The following is a 16865-nucleotide window of genomic DNA, read 5'->3' on the forward strand; positions in this document are numbered from 1 at the left end:
TAGATCTGATACCTAGTAGTCGAATGGTTCAAGATATTTCTTTTTGGTGTATCCATGGCAACAACCTGCCATTTTCGATAATAATGTTGCAAAAAGGGGGTAAAGATGTCACATACTTTCCCAAAATTTGGCCCAAAATAGAATTTTAATCCCCTTGAGGATACCTTTTCTGAAACTGTATATATATATCTATCACGAATTCAAATAAAAATCATTTGTCTTGCGTCTCATTTTTGTAAACATTCGACCTTATGGCGACTTATAGTTATTAATTTTTCTGCCATTTGGTGTCCTGTGGAGAGTTGTCTCATTGGCAATTATACCACATCGCCTTAATTTTATAGTACAAAAATTTATGGACATACGGAAAATACAGACAGTCAAAACAAAAATAGCCTATTAAACAGCTAAAATACAATACTGGTGTTCTTAAAAACTAGCTATCAGGTTTTATTGGGTTTCATGTTGCTAAATTTTTAGTTTTTTATGTTGTGTTATGTAGACTTCTGTTTGTCCTCTCGTCGGCTTTCGTTTTTCGCTATGGCTTTAACCTTTGAGTTTGATTGTTCCTTTGGTATCTGTGTTCTCTCTTTTGAAATTTAACATCTTCTTGAAAAAGTACAGACGCGTACTGTACATAGAGGAATTTGTGTACAGTTCAAAATAAATAGTGACAAAATATTTTTTCAGAAGTTATGAAAGTTAATCATAGCTGCGCACATTTTTAGAGAATCGTGTAGCAGTCATGTTTAATCGTGTATGGCCGAGTAGAGATCGAAAAATGATCGAATGTGGTCGTGTATAGATCGGGTTTTGGTCGTGTTTGTCTGGGATGAAAAAAATATAGAAGTCGCAGTGATCATGAAGCGATCGGGCATTGGTTGAGTTAATCTTGACCACATATCGTACTGTTTGTCGTTGATCGCGAAATGATCGGATATTAGTCGAGCAAAGATCGAAATGATCGAGTACTGATCAGTAATGCCCGCGTCACACTGTCCCGATTTTTACGCCGATGGCAACACGATAATGGAAATTTTCAAAATCGGGACTGATCGTATCCAGATCGGGCTATTCGTAGTGCCATCTTTAACCATCGTAGAACTATCGGCCACTTTTTCTAGTCTTCGGGGACAACTTCGGGAATGGTTCTTAATTTTTTAACATGTTAAAAAATCCCCGAAGGTGCGTCCGATGTTGAGGGTTCGTATTGAGTTCGTATCACCATCCTCACCATCGTAATGTCACCGGGAATGCATCTTTGCACATCGTATTGCATTCGTGTTTCCATCGTTTCCATCGGGCAGTTTTGACATTACGATGTCTACACGAATGAATCACGAAGATACCCGAAGGTCTTACGATGGCAACACGACTTCGTGAAGACCTCGTAATCCCGTCGTGTTGCCATCGAATAAAAGTACGAAGGCGACAAGATGGAACTACGAAGGCAATAAATCCAGCTAAATGTAAGTTAATTTTCGCGCTAAAATACATTTGAAGTGCCATGCGCGATATGCACTGGTCAGTCTAATATGACAGTTAAGAAAGACTTTCACAAAACATGGAGCTCATATCATATGATTCTATGAGAACAAGAAAGGCGAAAGCGTTGTTTCTATTTATTCAAATGGATCAAGAAGAGCAGCTATTACAGGCTCAGGATTTACTTTTACAAGTAAAATATTATTTTTTTGTCAATTTTTCATATCAAGTAACATAATGAAAATCATAAACGCGCCTCGTACACCAACACTGCAGGTGTAAGTGATAAATTTGTCCTGGTAAAATATGTCTGGGTGGACAAATATTACTAGCAAAAAAAGTCCATGGTTACAGATTTTACTAGTATATTTAGTCCTATGTTAGTAATCTACGTCCCCAGACCAATTTTCCTAGGAAATCGTGTCCTATAAATTCCTTTAATAAATTAAATTACATTTAAACAATGGAAATTTAAATGTGATGTTTAAATGTTGTTTTAAGAGTTGCATATTATATCCTTGATAAAATTAATGTCTCCAGACTAATTTTCCTAGGAAATCAAATCCATGTCATTAATAGTCCTAGGTAAAAACATCCATGCTCTTAATTTTGAAAGAAGAATGGAAATATTATGTTTGGTTTTTTTTAAATGTATGTCCCTAGACAAATTTTCCTAGGAAATCATGTCCATGTTATCAAAATTCCTAGGTAAAAATGTCCATGTCCTTTATTTTAAAAGGGAAATTTTTATAAACAATGGAAAGTCACTATTCATGTTTTAATATTGGTAAAGAGGTGAGCATTCACATTTAATAGAATTTTTGTCCCCAGACTATTTTTCCTAGGAAATCATGTCCATGTTATTAATATTCCTAGGTAAAAACTTCCAAGCGCTTAATTTTAAAAGGGGAATAAAAATATTATGTTGAAATATTGTTTAAGAGTTGTGTATCAATTTGTTTTTAATTAAATGTATGTCCCCAGACAAACTTTCCTAGGAAATCATGTCCATGTCATTAAATTTCCTAGGTTAAATTGTCCATGTTCTTTATTTTAAGAGTGGAAACTCAATATTCATGTTTTAATATCAATGGTAAAGAGTTGTGCATTAACATTTGAAAGAATTTTTGTCCCCAGACTATTTTTCATAGGAAATAATGTCCATGTCATTGATATTCCATAAAAATGTCCATGCTATTTATTTTAAAAGTTAAATTAAACTGTTATGTTTAATATTGTTTTACAGTTGTGTATCAATATTTCCCAGATAAATTTTTAAATGATATCATGTCCTTGTCATTAACATGTCTAGGCAATAAGTACATGTCCTTTATTTTAATAGGAAACATAATGACACTTTCCAATCTTAATAAAGATTTTCCCCCCATTTTGAATGATTTTAATAAACAGGAAAACTTATAGAAAAACAAGTTTAGGGACAATTTTTCCTAGGATAATGAGTACCAGACATATTTTACTAGCTATGGACTTATTTTCCTAGGAACATTTGTCCTAGGACTTCTTTTCCTAGTAAAATCATGGACATGGACTTGATTAACTAGGAAAAAATGTCTGGCGGACACATTTTACTACCGGACCAAATTTACTGTTACACAGGTACACGTATATAGGGAAACCAACTTTTTCTCCATTATTCTGATTTTTTATGTATCGTCTGATTTGTTGTCACACGAATGTTTACTCCATAACCATTTTGTTTTTTATATGCCATATTTTGCCGCATTTGTTGCTTTCTCCACATCCTTCCTTTTGTCTATATAATTATGACATTCTCCTATATATATAGCTCTTTTTGAATAAAAGGGATCAACGAACCCATTACCTTACCTTTAAGATAGATCAGTAAACATGGGCATAATTATGGGTGATTATTCAGACTAGTGCACACATTTTACAGTTCAAACAAGGCAATGCCGAGCGTGGCATCCCTTCGTATGTAACATATTGGGGACAAATATGGACACTATATTTGTATATGACACATGCAGAAAATGGTAAATTGAAAATGCATATTTGATACATAAACTATTGTTTTAGAAATCAACCAAAACATTCAGTAACTGGAAATACCTTTAATATTGTCTTTAGAACCAGCAGGTAAAAAAATGAGCAATCAATTTCCTGTGTATTATGCTATTTCAAGGAGAAAACGCAAGTCCATCTGCATGACCTTGACCTTTGGCCTTGAATGTAAAAAATGTTAGATCATTACAAGGAGGAACAATATACCAAATGTGGTTAAAATCTTTTGAAGCATATTGGTTTTAGAGTGTCCACAAGGGTGATATTGCCTTGTATTACAACTGCCACTGTGACCTTGACCTTTGAACTTTAAAGTCAATAGCGCTTAAGATATTCTTAACGAGTAACACCATACCAAGTTTTGAGCATTTTGGTTCTAGAGTGTCCATAACAATTTTAATCTACACGCAACTTACATGTAGTAGGCGATGGGATAATAAACTAAGTTTTATCAGAATTAGACAAAAAGATCGATTTCCCGCCATGCATGGTAGACTTGTACAGAAACGATATGTTGTCGAAATTCTGTTCGTATCTTTTAGACATCGTATGGCCATCGCGCCATCATCGTAATCCATCGTGTAGCCTTCGTAATCCATCGTGTAGCCTTCGTGATCCATCGTGTAGGCTTCGGCTAAGATATGAAGCTTAAATACCCGTCTTCGGTTAACCTTCGTATATCCATCTTTTGCTATCGTATATAATTTCGACACCATCGTATAGACTTCGTTATTCATCGTACTTGCTTCGGTCACTTTTTGGTATTTTAACGAGATCGGGACAAACTTCGTACGAACTTACAATTTTCGCATTCGGGTGTCCATCGTATATAAAAATCGGGACAGTGTGACGCGGGCATTAACTATTTGTATTCCGACCAAACTCGATCTCTACACGATCGTTTCCCGATCAATCGTTCGCTACTCGACGAATTATCGATCTCTTCTCGAGTGACTGGCTTCTCGATCCTTACTCGAATGTTTTTGACATGTCAAAAACTCTCGGTTAGAAAGTCAGATCGATGACTACCAAGGTAAACAACCCGAACATTCTTGTCGATTGAGACAGACCAGCCTCCCGATCGCTTAATTTGTCTTGATCGAGTTGGTCTGATCGGCAGTGTGAACCTTGATTATTTACAGAGGAGTATGCAATGTTAAGGGATCTTTATCAATTTTCTCTGTCTTTTCTGATATTTGATATATATTTTTTTGGTGGATATGTGCTACATGTGCAAGCCACAATCCTTAATTTTTTTCTTGTTCAAGTGACTTGCCAAATTCACCTAAAAACTAAAAGTCTGACGCCATTTCGGTAAAATATGACGTTTTTGTTACCCTTCCGGAGCACCTGATTTCACTCTGGGTTTTTAGTGGAGTTCGTGTTGTTTCTTATTTATCATTTGTAGCTGTTGATGTAAATGTCTTTTGGTTTTATGAGTCTTTGTTCACTCTTGGTTTTGATTGTTATTGTCTTGTTAACAAATCACATCGTCAATTTATAGTATTTTTGGTTTATTGAGTATTTTATTATGACTCTACGGGCGTAACTTGATTGATACATGTTTTGGGTATATGAACTACAGAAACTGGTATCAAATCTCCAGTCGGTCCCCGGAAGCAAATACAAATTCCTGGGACCCCTAGGCCTGGAACTGGTATATAATCATGTTTTATTGAAGAAATAATTCATATTGAAATTTTATCCCAAGCGCAAGTAAGGGATAACATATACGAATATAACGTCCTAGACCATGTAAAAAAGATAGCAAATCTATGAAATGCATGAATTATTTCAATTCTTATATGGTAATTTTTCCTATAGGAAAATCTGACGCAATATCAGTTAAATGTGGTGTTTTTGTGCATTGTGACGTCGTCGATTTATAGTGGGTGTGGGTTATAATTAAGTAAAGGTTGTAACATTCGGAAAGAGTGGACTGTCAAATTTTAATACAAACAATCAATTTATGAGTGTATTTGTGATATTGTTCATTGCTTGATTATTTTTTTTTTATCTTCATTTACTTGCAGAGAAAATGGCTCTACGGTTATTACCTTTATCACATGAATATCAGATGGTTGCGTTAAAGGAAAGATGTGAAAAAGTGTTGATATCTGCGCTCAAAAAGACGAAGTTGACCGATGTGAAAGGCCCTCCACAACAAAGGAATAGACGGGATAATACACCGGAAATACTGCTTAAATGTATTAAAGCTGCCGATAAAGGAAGGTCGAATGCCGTTCTTACGTATTGCTTAAAAATGTTTGCTAATCCCGGAATACCTCTCAAGGATTTAAAATCTAGTTTAGAGATATCAGACAACACTAAATCCAAAATTTTTGAAAGTCGAATGGATAACGCTGCACATAAACTTAATCGAGTGGCAAACGAACTTGATCGTGAAAAACATGAAAAAGAAATGCTTAAGAAACAATTGACCGATAAATATATTGCTCACAATCGAACAGCATTTGGTGCAGGACTTCCTGGCAGGGTTCTCGATAGAAGTTCTGCATATGCGATACCTAAAACTGATCCTACTCAATTACAGAACAAGATATCACATACGAGTTTGAAGAGCAGAAATCAGACTCAACACATTGTAAACGATATAAATCCTCAACGTTAATAAAAATCGTAAGTCGTGATAACTACAGTAGTCTTCTCTTAATAATAATAATAATAATCACAAACTGCCTAAAAAGAAAGAGAAAATGTGATCACATAGATATGTCTCGCCTATTTGTAATTTTAATAATGTTTAAATTAAAATAGCAATGCTATAACATGTAACTTATGCAAATATTCAAAGTCGATGAGACATGACAGAACATACATGGTTTAACAATCTCCATGAAAATCAAATGTGTCGATGTTAATACAACTGCATAACAAATACCATTGACTTATCAATAAGTCGTTCCCCTCAAGCAAACCTTAACACAAACATTAACTTTTAAACTATGTAAAAGTTTCAAAGTCAATGAACCATGATGAAGGGATGGGGCTTTATAATCACCATGGAGTTAAGACTTGCACTTGCCAAAAAAAAAATTGCATACCAAATATCATCGACTTAACATTAGCAGTTCATCTTAAACTGATCTAATCACTTATAGATGTAAGCTAAGCAATGTTTCAAAGTCAATAGACCATGACTGAGGGAGCGGGGTCGAATATTCAGTTTCCATGGAAATGAGATGTGCTAATACTTATACAACTGCATACCAAATATCAATGACCTACCACTAGTAGTTTCCCATAAATTTACCTAATCACAAACTAATACATGTAAGCACAGAAAAAGTTTCAAAGTAAAAAGACCATGATTGAGGTGGTAGGGCCAAACAATCTTAATGGAAATGAGATGTACCAATGCTTATACAACTGCATACAAAAAATCATTGACCTTGTGGTTCACTATAAACTAGACCTAATCACAAGCTAATGCATTGTTGACGACGACGCCGCAAACGTCGGAAACAGCATACCTTTGTCTCGCTTTTTGACTCCGTCAAGGCGAGACAAAAACCTGATAAAATGTTGTAATTCAGCCTTTCTGTTCGTTGTTTTCAATTCAGACTTGTTTATTTTCATTTCGTTTGGGCTTGTATTATATTTTCCCTCCGGTTCATATAATCCGTTCATCCTATTTCGACTCTTTAAAATTCCAGGGTCTATCCAAAATTGATCTAAATTATATGGCCTACCAAATACTTTTTCGACCCCTAACATCATTGAAGTGACATTAATTGTCGAAATCAGGATATAATGCAAAAGAAAATTAAAGCACCTCATGTTTGTGGTTTACCATCTTTGTCGCAAGTTTATTTGTTTGTATCAAATTAATATAAGATCCATTTTGTTACGTATTTGTGATCAATTTATTTTGGCAATCGCTAATGGCAGTCAGCAGGGTAAAAGAACATCAGTTGTTCGATCTGTTTGTCAAATGCGTTTTGTTTAAAAATATTTTTTTACTCTTTTGGTCTTTTTGGAAAATGTTGTTTGCGCCCCTCTACAACGAAATTTGTTTTACATGCACACGTATAAAAACTTTTATCCAACGCAGTCATAGTTTGAACGTTGTTTTTAATTTAGACTTGTATTTATATATATCATTTACAAGTTGCCATTTTGCATATGTTATTATAACATAATATTTTCCTCAATAATATTTTCAAATATATCTTTTTTCTTTTTCTAAACAATGTCTTTCTTTCACTTTTCTTTGTTGTAATGGCAAATTACTCGGACCTATAGCAGTTGGCCTAGTATCCGTGTGAATACTGAATAACCAGGTAATTTATCCAGTGATTTCATATTTTGAAGTAGTTTGTTAGTTTTACAACTCATTGTAATTACAAACATTTTTTGCATGTGGCCTGGCCAAATAATCTCCATGGAAATGAAATGTGCCAATGCTAATGCAACTACATAACAAATATGATTGACATACAAGGTTTTGTTCAAATCTCATTAAAGTCTATGAAGGTTTTAGAATAAGTCTATTTATCAGTATAAACTGTTAACACAGAGATAGAATGAAATTCAAAACAGTGTAGCTGTGGCCATTGATTGACACATTAAATTCATCCATTGACTGGGACAATTTATGTGAACGTTTGTCTGTAACGACCACTGTTCACGACGTACCTACGATAGACATTTAAACTATGGGGTCACCAAAGGTTTCTTAACGCCTTTAATTATAAAATAATTCGAAAAATTAATCAGGAATAACCTTTATGTTTTGATTTATATAATATATATAAATTAAAACATCGTGTTATTTCTGATTAATTTTTCGAATTACTTTATGTGTTGAGAACCTTTGGTGACCCCATAGTTTAAGTGTCTTTAAAAAGTACATAGTGAGCAGTGGTCGTTACATACAAACGTTCACCTAAATTTTCCCAGTCAATGAATAAATTTAATGTGTCAATCAATGGCCACAGCTACACTGTTTTGAATTTCATTCTATGTCTCGCTTTTTTGTATTTTCGATAATTGCAAATGTTGTAATTAATAAAATTAACGGTACCAATTTTCTTGCACCAGATGCGCATTTCGACAATCCATGTCTCTTCAGTGATGCTCGTAGCCAAAATATAGTAACACTTTAACATGTAAGTTTTGCAAATGTTCAAAATCAATGAACCATGACTGAAGGTACATGGCTAAACAATGAATCTCCATGGAAATGAGATGTATCAATGCTAATACAACTGCATACCAAATATCATTGACTTACCACTAGTGGTGGTTCATCGTCAACTAGACCTAATCACAAACTAATACACGAAAACTAAGCAAAAGTTTCAAAGTCAATAGACCATGACTGAGGGGGCGGGGCCAAATAATCTCCATGGAAATGTGATATGCCAATGCTTATACAACTGCATACCAATTATCATTAACTTACCACTAGTGGTTCCCCATAAACTGAACTAATCACAAACTAATACATGAAAACTAAGCAAAAGTTTCAAAGTCAATAGACCATAACTGAGGGGGCGGGGCCAAATAATCTCCATGGTAATGAGATGTGCCAATACTAATACAACTGCATACCAAATATCTTTGACTTACCACTAGTGGTGGTTCACCGTAAACTAGACCTAATCACAAACTAAAACATTGTTGAAGTTTGCCGCCCCCGCCGACACCGGAAACAGCATACGTATGTCTCGCTTTTTGACTCCGTCAAGCGAGACAAAAATACGTAGAAGCAATATAAAAATATTTTCAAATGTTTGCTCTGAATACGGTATATAATGAGTCATAAAAAACTTGTGTTCAAATGTAACCGAATTTCATGAAGTTCTGACAAAGATTGATGAAATAAAACTTTAACCACGACTGAACCGAAACGCCGACGCTAACGATGGAATCTAGGATCACTGTCTCGCTTTCAAGAAATACATTTCGCAGACTCGACAAAAATCGTACACTCGTCATCGATTGCTGCTGTCGGTGTTAACGTGTCAGTAATCGGTTTATCAGTTAATTACAGAATTGTAATAAAAATATCAAAGTTTTTCTTTAGTTGCTACAACCCGACCATAAAACAGACAACAGCAGAAGGTCACCAATAGGTATTCGATGCAGCGAGAAATTCCCGCACCCGGAGGTGTCCTTCGGCTGGCCCCTAAAGAAATAAGGCCTTATTCCTTGGTCATTTGTGTTTTGTTTGGCATTGCATGTGATATTGCCCCATACCAATGTAATTTTACTCAATGTCCCTTTATTTTCTATCATATTGTACACTGATCAAGATGGTAAAAAAACACTTGTCCGTGAGAAGTTCCAGACTTGTATATTCTAGCACACGATGTCAAATGGGTTTTTTAAAATGTCAACAGACAAAAAATACGAAAACATTATTTTATACCCTGGTAAAACAATAATAACACAATAAGTCAATAAACCTCAACAGTTCGGTGCCAAAAAAGACGTCATTTTAGGGAAACCCGATTAGTCCACTGCAAAGCAATTTTGAAAAAGCTTTAATATATGATATTTTTAGTTTTTGAATGCACACCAGTGGTATTTTGCATAAAATAACGGAGCACAAAAAGTCCACATTCTAATATACTGTGTATTTGAACGGACAACACACCATTAGTAGCTGTGTTTGGTCATTTAGTGTGGAGCTCTTTGAAAAAGCCATAAGTGGTACCGAAGCAAAAAGAAAAATTTTGCAAACTTAGATCATCGGTGCCTTCCGTGATCATATCAACATAAACACTAACGACTTCTTTTCGTCTATTTGGCTCATTTTGTGTCACACTGTCTGAAAACAAAACGCGATAAGTCCGTTTCCGAACACGATAAGTGCGGAAACGCCGACAAAACCCCGATAAGTCCGTTACCATTCTACACCGTGGATTAGTCTCGCTTTCGCGACTGGCTGCACAAATATTAGATTCATTAAAAAATCATCTTTTATAAGATAAAATTTAACATAAGAATGAAACATTCAACTTAATAATGACATCAATTGACATTCAAAGCAAAGTGCTTTTCTTGTGTTAATTTTCTTAGTTCAGTTGAACATGTATAAGAATCGTATAAGCCATATCCTGTATAGTCCAAACATGTGTATTAACGGAACATTACATAGTCAAATAATATATTAACAATTCGGGTATAGTCCAGAAACATTTTGTTTCAGGACATAGGGAAGATTTCTAATTATTTAAACTTGTGTTTATTAAAACAAAGCTTTTTTTTTAAAAGGTTTCATTGCACTCACTTTATTATCATAAATATCTCCTTTTCACAATGAATCCAAACTGTAATCAGACTTATACACAACTTATTGTCTTGAAACTAGATAAATGCTTGTTTTGAAAATTGGCATAAATCTAGAACAGTTAAAGATGTACACAAAAATTCAAATCAATCTGTATTTTGTGGTTATGATCATTGTGTACTTTTTCATAAAATTTGGTTGAAGCAAACTTAAGTTAGAGAACGGAAACGAAAAATTCAGACATTTTTACATTTGTAAAGGGACATAACTGTAGAACACTATCAGTAACACCAACAAAATTCAAACTTCATCTGTATTTTGTTGTAATAAGCATCGTGTATAAGTTTCATAACATTTGATTGAGGCAAACTAAAGTTAGTGAACCGGTCAAGAGTTTCCATCCATTGTACCTCGATAATACTATATGACCGTAATAGTCATTCATTTTTTGCAGAATTTCAAATTCAGCTACGGGATTAAACGTTAAATGGAATGGTTGGGTTTCTGCTTTTCATATGTCGATAGTCGATTTATTCTATCCCAATGATTTATTGTCTATTGTCATTTCGATTGAATAAAAAACTTACTTACTGGATATTTGTGGATTAGTAAGTTTATTGTCCCCTCAAATACAACTACTGTCCTCAGCTACGCCTCAGGGCAATATAGATCAAAGGACAATAAACTTACAATTTTACTCATACCTATTTAATTATTGAACAATGTGCAATGGTTCAACGCATATCCTTCAAACATGTATGTTATTTAAAATATTTTCACAATTTACGGGTAAAATATCACAGGCGTTCTATGAAGTGTATAGGAACTCCAATTTCAAATAATTTACTTCTGTGTTTTTGTAGTCTATTCATATCTAATGTTAAACACATATTCTCCCAACACAGCTCTTGGAGAGTGGGCAATATTAACCAGATTCTTTGTACACAGTTCGTTCTGATATCGTCAATACGTGTTACACCTCCAAATATGTACAAACAACCATCCTGAAACAGATTCAAACTGAATTCAAATATATATTGCTACCTACCGGTTTTCATTATAAAAGGATAAAGGTCCTTTCATAGTAAACAGTAAATGCAATTAAAACAATTTTGACATATGTTTATCTAGATAAAGTCGCAGCAGATGAAGAAGAATGATGTGATATCATTATAAGTGATTGGTACTCAAACCACATCTTCTTATATCTAATTAATGAAATAACTTTTAATTAGCCAGCTATTTCACCTTTCTTGCAAAGACTCTTCCAACCAATGCTTACTCCAGGTAATAACCATACACAGTGGTCATCTGCATATTTGTTACTATTCTTTTTAAAAGCAGTAAAAAGAAAGAAAACAAAACCAAATAACGATATTACAATTTACTTGCATCTTGGTAAATTGTTCATTCTATTTCAAATAAAACATTATAAAAGTTTTTCTAAGAATAAATGATTAAAATAAATGGGAAATGTGTCAATGTGACACATATGATATCCCCGCTTTGTTAAGGATCATAAATCTACAACAATAAAAGTGACATCCCCAAATTCAAATATAATCTGTATCTTGTGGTTATAAGCATTGTGTATAAGTTTCATTTACCGACCGTGCAAGGGCTGTATAGCCAGTCAAGGTCGTTAAAAACTTCCATATATATATAAGTTTCATTACATTTGGTTGAGGCTAACGTAAGTAAGAGACAGGAAACCAAATATTCAGCAACCAAAACTCAAACTTGATAGATGTCTTTTGTGGAAATAAGCATTATATATAACTTTTATAACATTTTGTTGATGCAAACTTACGTTAAAGAACGGAAACCAACTTTAGGGCGTATATACGTACGGAAGGACAAAGGAATATAATAATTCGTCTGGTAAAGAGGCGTACCATTACAACTGTCATTGGAATTTACATAAAAAAAAAATTATTGACATTTTATGGCATCATACTGGACACTCTAAAAAATTTCTTATAAATAAAAGAACAGTGTTCCAGTGAGCCCTGTGTTTTATTTTATCTGTCAAGATTTCAAGATTTTTTAGGAAAACACTCAGACACATTTACAATGTGTTACAAGAGGATATTATTGATAACATATATATACATTAAATATGACAGAAATGAACAAGTGATTAACAAATTATTACAAACAAAATCTAAAGAAGAGAAGACAGTTTTCTGATAAACATTGACAATTTCTTATATAATTCAATATTGCAAAGTGACAAAAGACCTTCCATTTTTACAATGTTTGGATTATTTCTATAATATTGTGGTAAATATCTGTTTCTCAAATCTACTATCTGTGCATTTTTACAAATAAATAATACACGATATTCATCACCAATATCTTCTTTGCATAAATTACATTTTCTTTCTGATTTTGGTATATTGTACCATCTACCAGTTTCTATTGGCAATCGTAAGTTTGCAGTTCTTAGTTTTGAAATCCAAATTATAAATGACTCTGGTAAATTAATAAGATATCTTTCTATTTCAAAACTCTTTTTGGACAGTGAAGAAATTGTCCACGCGAAGTGGTGTGCAAATCACTGTACCATTTTTGTATGAACTGGTCACACAAAATTTGTTTTACTAAAACCTTTTCGTAAACAGCAAACTGGTTTAAAAAAATAAAGCTCGTGCCTAACTCATTAAATATAGATTCTAAGTGGTTTATCCACTTGAAATTCACTCCATGATTGCTTTTTAAACATAGCATCAACTTGTATAAAGTACTGCCAAGTTTATTGTCATTTAATACTAATTTACTCCAAAAAGAAATCAAACTCAATTTGACCCGAATTTCGAGTGGAAACCTCCCAAGTTCTCCATAAACCATAAAAGAGGGACGAAAGATACCAAAGGGACAGTCAAACTCATAAGTCTAAAACAAACTGACAACGCCATGGCTAAAAATGAAAAAGACAAACAGAAAAATAATAGTACACATAATGATGCAGTTGAATTTCGAACTTTCAAAATTCTCTTACAGAATTTCAAGCGGATTTGTTCAATAATTTTTAGGTTTTCAAAACCCCACACTTCTGAACCGTACAATAAAATTGGTTCAATCATAGAATCAAACATTTTTAATTGTATATCTATAGGTATTGATGCATTTCGAAATAGTTTGTAAATGCAATATAACGTCTTTTGTGTTTGCTCAACATGTTTCTTCCTTGTGTTAATAAACTTTCCATTATATTTGAAAATAACACCTAGGTATGAATATGTATAAACAATTTCAAGGTTACAATCCTGCAAAGTAAAAGTAAAATTCTGTCTCGTTTTTCTTTTACAAAAAATCATTACTTTAGTTTTATTAACATTAACCTGTAGTTTCCATGTATCACAATATGATTGAACCAGATGCTCCGCAGGGCGCAGCTTTATACGACCGCATAGGTTGAACCCTGAACGGTTGGGGCAAGTATGGACACAACATTCAAGCTGGATTCAGCTCTAAATTTGGATTGTGATTAAATAGTTGACACAGTATAGGTTTTGGACAAAGGATGAATGTGGTCTAATGAACTTAAAATATTTTTTTTGTCTTTGAGCAATCACTATGCTGTTGAATATTAATCCTCTCAAAAAAATGTTTGAAGAAATTTTCTTTTTATTTATAAAATCTGAAATGAGAAAAATTACCCCCCCCCCACCATTTTTTTTCACATCCCCCTTTCCCTTTTTTTCAAAACTGATCTCAATTCAAATTTCTAATGGAGTTTGCAACAATAACTACTCATTTAAATACATCATAAAATATTAAAATGTAACAAAAAGTGCTTGTTATCACTGAATGGTAAAGAGTGTTTTAATTTATCAGTTGGTAATAAAAGTGAATATACATTGTGCATTGTATAAAACAATGATTTAAGTTGATTCAACTACTATTCTGGACAAAGAAAGATAACTCCAATCAATTGAAAATTTCTTGCTATTGCACAATATTGTGCAATTAGATATTTCTTGCTATTGCGCAATACTGTGCAATTGAAAATATTTGCTATTGCACAATACAGTGCAATTGAAGATTTCTTGCTATTGCACAATACTGTGCAATTGAACATTTTTGCTATTGCACAATACTGTGCAATTGAAGATTTCTTGCTATTGATGAATACTGTGCAATTGAAAATTTCTTGCTATTGCACAATACTTAATATAATAATTTTGGATCCTGATTTGAACCAACTTGAAAACTAGGCCCATAATCAAAAATCTAAGTTCATGATTAAATTCAGCATATCAAAAAAGCCAAAGCATTCAATTTTTATTAAAATCAAACTTAGTTTAATTTTGGACCCTTTGGTATTTAATGTAGACCAATTTGAAAACGGGACTAAAAATTAAGGATCTACATACACAGTTAGATTTGGCATATCAAAGAACCCCAATTATTCAATTTTTGATGAAATCAAACAAAGTTTAATTTTGGACCAACTTGAAAACTGGGCCAATAATCAAAAATCTAAGTACATTTTTAGATTCAGCATATCAAAGAACCACAAGGATTCAATTTTTGTTAAAATCAAACTAAGTTTAATTTTGGACCCTTTGGACCTTAATGTAGACCAATTGGAAAACGGGACCAAAAATTAAGAATCTACATACACAGTTAGATCCGGCATATCAAAGAACCCCAATTATTCAATTTTTGATGAAATCAAACAAAGTTCAATTTTGGACCCTTTGGGCCCCTTATTCCTCAAAACCTGTTGGGACCAAAACTCCCAAAATCAAACCCAACCTTCTTTTTATGGTCATAAACCTTGTGTTTAAATTTCAAAGATTTCTATTTACTTATACTAAAGTTATGGTGCGAAAACCAAGAATAATGCTTACTTGGGCCCCTTTTTGGCCCCTTATTCCTAAACTGTTCAGACCTCAACTCCCAAAATCAATCCAAACCTTCCTTTTGTGGTCATAAACCTTGTGTTTAAATTTCATTGATTTCTATTTACTTATACTAAAGTTATTGTGCTAAAACCAAGAATAATGCTTATTTGGGCCCTTTTTTGGCCCCTTATTCCTAAACCGTTTGAACTAAAACTCACAAAATCAATCCCAACCTTCCTTTTGTGGTCATAAACCTTGTGTCAAAATTTCATAGATTTCTATTTACTTAAACTAAATTTATAGTGCGAAAACCAAGATAATGCTTATTTGGGCCCTTTTTGGCCCCTAATTCCTAAAATTTTGGGACCAAAACTCCCAAAATCAATCCCAACCTTTCTTTTGTGGTTATAAACCTTGTGTTAAAATTTCATAGATTTCTATTCACTTTTACTAAAGTAAGAGTGCGAAAACTAAAAGTATTCGGACGACGACGCAAGACGACGCAGGACGACGACGCCAACGTGATAGCAATATACGACGAAAAATTAAAATTTTTGCGGTCGTATAAAAATGTCTAGAGCTCTTTGCATACCTTCCATACTTTCAGACAGAATGACAGTGTCATCTGCATATAAAATAACAAATAATTTATAAAAAATGTGTAACTCACTTTCGAGCTTTTCTTTAATAATATTAACAGGTTCACCGTCTAACTGGCTGAAATAACTTTCTAGATCATTTAGATATATAGAAAAAAGAAACGGTGATAAATTTCCCCCCTGCCTTACACCAGTAAGACAAGGGAAAAATTCAGACTGGTCACCGTTATACTGAACGCAAGATTTAATATCATGGTACATGTTAAAGATAACCTTAAAACATTTATCTTTAATCTCACAATTTTGTAATTTTATTCCATAGCCCCGATCGTCAGACGGTGTCAAACGCCTTCCGAAAGTCGACGAAAGTACAATAAAGCTTCTTGCCAAACGAAAAATATAACTCAATTAGAGTATGCAATACAAAAATGTTGTCAACTGTTGAATATCCTTTCCTGAAACCAGCTTGGTTTTCGGAAATGAGACTCAATTCGTTAGCAAAAATATTTAATCTAGAATTTATAACAGACGTAAACCAGGTGCTCCGCAGGGCGCAGCTTTATACGACCACAGAGGTCGAACCCTGTACAGTTGGGGCAAGTATGGACAAAACATTCAAGCGTG

The 16865-nt window shown here is 33.5% G+C and overlaps 2 protein-coding genes across 2 annotated transcripts in view; one reads left to right on the forward strand and one right to left on the reverse strand.

Moving 5' to 3' along the window:
* The window catches only part of LOC139484930 (uncharacterized), a 65837-nt gene extending 59650 nt beyond the window's left edge, over nt 1-6187 (forward strand). The window contains exon 2 of the mRNA XM_071268980.1: nt 5562-6187. Coding sequence (XP_071125081.1) covers nt 5562-6160 — 599 coding nt within the window. The 3' untranslated portion in view covers nt 6161-6187. The remainder of the gene's footprint in view (nt 1-5561) is intronic.
* A 5197-nt stretch (nt 6188-11384) lies between these two features.
* The window catches only part of LOC139484919 (kelch domain-containing protein 10-like), a 154228-nt gene continuing 148747 nt past the window's right edge, over nt 11385-16865 (reverse strand). The window contains exon 10 of the mRNA XM_071268971.1: nt 11385-11793. Within this exon, the coding sequence (XP_071125072.1) occupies nt 11587-11793 (207 nt within the window). The 3' untranslated portion in view covers nt 11385-11586. The remainder of the gene's footprint in view (nt 11794-16865) is intronic.

Source organism: Mytilus edulis, chromosome 1 (genome assembly GCF_963676685.1).
Source record: "Mytilus edulis chromosome 1, xbMytEdul2.2, whole genome shotgun sequence".
Classification (NCBI taxonomy): Eukaryota; Metazoa; Mollusca; class Bivalvia; order Mytilida; family Mytilidae; genus Mytilus; species Mytilus edulis.